General features: G+C 57.1%; 1 protein-coding gene across 1 annotated transcript; it reads right to left on the reverse strand.

Annotated features, from left to right (window-relative positions):
* Positions 1-4,104: 4,104 nt before the first annotated feature.
* NANOS2 (nanos C2HC-type zinc finger 2) lies at positions 4,105-4,512 on the reverse strand. The gene has a single exon (XM_004710390.1). It carries the CDS (start codon positions 4,510-4,512, stop codon positions 4,105-4,107), a length of 408 nt encoding a protein of 135 aa, XP_004710447.1.
* Positions 4,513-4,994: the final 482 nt, after the last annotated feature.

Genomic DNA, 4,994 nt, shown 5'->3' on the forward strand with positions numbered 1-4,994 from the left:
TAACATTTCATTCAATCCTCTACAAAAAGTTGCCAGGCGGTTGGAGACTCTGGCCACTCCGCCGCACTTAGTTGAGCAACATTGTTGCTATCGTTATCATGTTGTGAATCTTTTGTTTCCATTTGGGGAGCCTCGGAGTAGACGGTGCAGGCTAGAACGGGCTCCTCCTTGGGTTTCAGACAAAGACTCATCTTCCCAGCTGCCCCTGGATGGGTTTGAACTGCCAACTGTGGGGCGAGCGGCCGAGCACATGCATACACATTGCCCTGTTAGTTGTGACTCATAGTGGCCCCCTCTCTCCACAACACCACCCAGTCTGGCCCATCCTCACAATGGTTATGTCTGAGCCCAGGGCTGCAGCCAGTGTCCATCCATCTTCTCAGGGCCTTCCTCTTTCTGGCCGACCCTCTCGTTCCCAAGCAGGTGTCCTGCTGCAGGGCCTGGTCTCTCCTGACAAGGGTTCCAAAGGACGGCGAGATGAAGCCTCGCTGTCTGTCCTTGCCTCTAAGGCAGCAGTTCTCAACCTGTGGAGCTAGACCGCTTGGGGCCCAAGACTGTCAGAAAACACATCTTCCCGATGGTCTTAGGAACGGAGACATGGCTCCTCTATCCGTCTCCAGGCGGGCTAAAGTGACCAGACGTCCTGCTTTTGGCGGGACAGTCCCGATTTTTAACAATTTGTCCTGCGTCCCACGGTGTTTTTAAAAAGTCCCGATTTTTTGAAAGAATGCACGAAAAGCTAGGGTATACGGTTTTCGGCTGCCATGTGGCTATTTCGCCAGGATATGAGTTTTATCAGTGGTGTCCTGCGTTACCAATGTTAAAATCTGGTCACCTTAAGGTGGGTGATCATTCAGAAAGAGATGGCCAGGCCTTTGCTCACATGCAGATATGCCCACCTACGAGTACCTGGTGTGAAGACTGTTACCCATGCGTAAGGTGGTTTTGAACTGCTGACCTTGCAGTCAGCAGCCCAATCAGTAACCCCTCCACCACCCAGGATCCTCCTCATGCCCTAGGCACTGACTTGAGGCTCGATCTCACCACCCTCACTTCTGAGGAGCAATCTGGCTGTGCTTCCTCATCTCGAAGGTGATTGGCTGAAAGCACGCCCTACATGGACCTGTGGGCATGACCAAGAAGACCCATCCCCCAAACTGGAGCATACCCACATGCTTGCGGTTAGGGGGAGCCCAGGTGGAGCAGACGTCAAAGAATTCAGCTGCTAATCAAAAAGTCAGCAGTTTGAACCCACCGGCCACTCCAGAGGAAGGAGCGACCAGGCCATCTGCTCCCCTAAGGACTGACAGCCCGGTGGTCTTCCGGGGTGGTCTTCCGGGAAGATCCTCTGCAGTCCCGTAGCTTGGGGACCTGGATGCCACTTTACTTCCTATTAACATTCTAGCACTCGTTTTTTGTTTTCTGAAGTTTAATTTCAAAATTCAGAATAGTGTGATAGCCACACAGTTCAACCCGGATAAGCGACCAAATACAAACAAGTCAAGGAAAACAACGGAAAAAGACTGATGGCCCAGAAAATCCAGTGAGACAGTTCTGTTCTGTCCTGTAGAGTCGCTATGAGTGGGGATCCGTTTAGTGGCACCCAGCAGCCCGGGGATGAGAACTCACGGCCCTGATTTTGAGAGGACGGGAGCCCTGGTGGTGTCCGGGTTACACGCTGGGCTGTTGATCGCACAGTCAGCAGTTTGAAACCACCGGCCGCTCCGCTGGAGAAAGATGGGGCTCCCATGAAGAGCGACAGCCTTGGGAACTCACAGGGGCAGCTCTACCCTGTCCTGTGGAGTGGCTGTGAGTCGGCATCAGCTCGGTCGGTGGCGGCGAACTTGGTTTGTTTTGTCCGCTGGGTGGTGAAACGAGTTGATGTGCTCAGCTGTTGGGCGATAAAGGTTGAAGATGTGGCTCCGCCCAGAGGTGCCTCGGAGCAAAGGCCTGGCCATCTCCTTCTGACTGAATGGTCACTCAAACCCAGAGCTCACTGCCACCGAGCCAATGCCGACTCACAGCGACCCTATAGGACAGGGTAGAACTGGCCCCGTGGGCTTCCGAGACTGCCACTTTTTTTTGGTTTTCTTTTGTGTTTTTAATTGTAATCAATCCTTTTACGGGGGCTCTTACAGCTCTTATCACAACCCATACACCCATTGTATCAAGCACACCTGTACATATTGCTGCCATCAATATGTCCCAAACATGTTCTTGACAGGAGTAGAAAGCCTCATCTTTCTCCCTGGGAGCAGCTGGTGGCTTCAAACTGGTGATCTTGTGGTTAGCTGCCCAATGCGTAGCCACTACGCCACCAAGGGCCCCTGGAAGGCTCACAGCCGGTGAAAAACCCTGGGAAGCCCCCTGGGAAGCCGAGTTCTCCTCACCCCTTCGTTCCTTGTATTGTCTGTTCCTCCCTCACACACAGCACAACAGTGCCTGCCACGGCACATCTAAACCCACTGCCCTCGGGTCCCTCCCGACTCAGAGGGACCCAACAGGGCAGCGTAGGACTGCTCCTGGCGATTGCTGAGTCTGTCTGTCTTCACGGGAGCAGACAGCCTCCTCTTTCTCCCAAGAGTGGCTGGTGGATTCGAACCACCCACCTTGCAATCAACAGTGCCCACAGTGCCAATAAGCCTCCTTGATACACAGTGGACTCATGGCCACTGAGTTGATTCTGACTCACAGTGATCCCAGAGGACAGAGTAGAGCTGCTCCTCTGTCTCTGAGAATGTAAATCCTGACAGGGGTAGACAGCCTCGTCTTTCTTCCACAGAGCGGCTGGTGGGTTCGAACTGCTCACCTTGTGGTTGACAATCCAACTCGTAACCCACTGGGCCACCAGGGCTCACCTGCTTGATAAAATATTTGCATGCAAAGGGTCCACACAGATAAGGGTGGGGCTACCAGCTCCCCCAGTGGGGCTGGGACACCCTGAAGGTTCAGTGTTCCTCAGGAGTCCAGCCCTGGGGCCTCGTGGTTGCACTGGGTGGGAACAGACCCAAGCAGACCTCAAGGAAGAAAGGACCAGACCGGAGGGATGATCTAGTGTCAAGCAGGAGCTGGAGGGGGACTTGAGGACTGTCCACAGGGGACCCATGTCAGAGGATGCTGGACGCGTGGCAAGGAGAACCCAACACCCTTCCCGGCCCGGCCTCCCCACGTGTGGGGAAAGTGTCCCTCTGCCCAGTACCCCCTCCCCCCACCACACACACACAGCTTATTTGTGGCGCGTGGTCGCCCGTGAGAGGGCAGAAACAGAAATCCAAGCTATTTCAAAAACAAGGAGAAACTCTCTTTAATGTCCAGAGCCCAACACCAGCCCTCCTCCGCCACCCCCCACCCCCCCAAACCCAACAACTTAAACCGCAAACAGGGCTCCAATATGTCCCTAAAACCAAAACCCCTCAGGGCACTTTAACCCCTTCCTGCTAGAGCGGCTTTGCGCTAGCTAGAAGACAAAAAACAGAGAGAGAGAGAGAGAGAGGAGACCTTGTTCCAATGGCATGATTGGGTGATTGGGGGTGGGGTGTGGAGGAAGGACCCCGTGGGGTTGTCCCTCCTCCCCTCCCCCTCCCCTGGCTCCTGGCACACAGGGGTGGGGTGGGGTGGGGGCTGCTGCGGGCGGGGAAGAAACGATCCAGCGTGGTCCCCGAGGTAGCTGTGGAGGTCTCCAGGTGGCTGAAGAAGGTGAGGAGAGCGGGTCTCCAGAGAAGCCCCCCATCTTGAAGGTCTTGGGCTGCGGCGTCCAAGCCAGCCGGCGTCACCGTCCTCGGATTCCGAGAGCTGGCTCCAGACAAACACAGAGGGTGGTGGGCGGCGGGTCCCCTGGGTCCAAGGATCCAAGACATCCTGGGGTGGGGATGCCGTGGACGAGGAACGACACCCATGAACTTGGAAGATGGACCAGTTCAGCCCAGAGGGCATGTGCAGGACAAGAAGGTCCCAGTGGCCAGGACTGGCCTGGCTCCCTGCTTGGGCAAGCTACTGGGGTTTGGGATCCGGCAGGGACAGGTCCTGGGAATATTCCAGAAGGTAGGGGTGGATGGGGGGAGTCCAGGGAAGGTCTGAGGGGGGGGGCGGACCCCATGGTGGTCCTCAGCGCTTAACCTTGCGGCCTGCCGAGTTGCGGCCACTACGGCGATACAGGGACTGCTGGCTGCTGCTGAGCGGGCAGTACTTGAGCGTGTGGGCCTGGCCCCCGGTGGCCCCGCACAGGGGACACACGTAGTGTCTCAGGATGGGGCATACCACCACACCCTCCGGGGTCTTCAGCTGGTGGGAGGCGTAGACGTTGCGGGACTCCCCGTTGTGTTTGCAGAAGTTGCACAGGCCCCCGCCGGCCCCCGGCCCTCCCTGCCCCTCGCTCTGCCCCAGCGGTGGCTCAGGTCTCGGCTCACTCACGCCTTGGTCCTCTGGCCTCGGGCTCCGACTCTGGGCCAGCGCCAACACCAGCTGGCTCAAGTGGAGGTAGTCCTTCCACATGTCGAAGGTGGGAGACTGCATGGTGGCAGAGGGATGGATCTGGGCTGGGCAGGGGGGTGGGGGAGGCGAGCAACAGGGCTGTGTCGCAGAGGAGGTGCACACACACACACAGAAACACACGCACATACACACACACCCCTTTATACTCCCTCAGAACCCCTTCAAGCAGAGGTGGGGCTTATGATTTAAAGGGCCCGTTCCCTCCCCTGTGACCCTGGTCAGACTCCTGTCCCCACAAATAGATCCTACCAGGAGGGCAGTCCACCCTTCGTCCCGCATCTTGGTACTGCCACCCAGGTGGGTTGTCTGTGAGCTCCAAGAAGACCCTTCCCCCTCCCTGGGCCTCAGTTTCCCTGGGTGTACTGTGCCGCTGGCTCCCTGGCTGCGGACGGCCCTCCCCACACTCCAGGCCAGGCCCTCCCTCCCTGGGATGTTGTTATTGTTAGTTGCCCATTAGCCACTCCAGACCAGAGAAGAGCTGCCAAACCCACCCCCACCCACTC

The sequence above is a fragment of the Echinops telfairi genome, unplaced genomic scaffold, assembly GCF_000313985.2.
Source record: "Echinops telfairi isolate 266 unplaced genomic scaffold, ASM31398v2 ScPeMD7_655;HRSCAF=1070, whole genome shotgun sequence".
Taxonomy (NCBI): Eukaryota; Metazoa; Chordata; class Mammalia; order Afrosoricida; family Tenrecidae; genus Echinops; species Echinops telfairi.

Coding starts and splice junctions, on each gene's coding strand:
- NANOS2 (XM_004710390.1), bottom strand. CDS start 4,512: ATGCAGTCTCCCACCTTCGACATGTGGAAGGACTACCTCCACTTGAGC.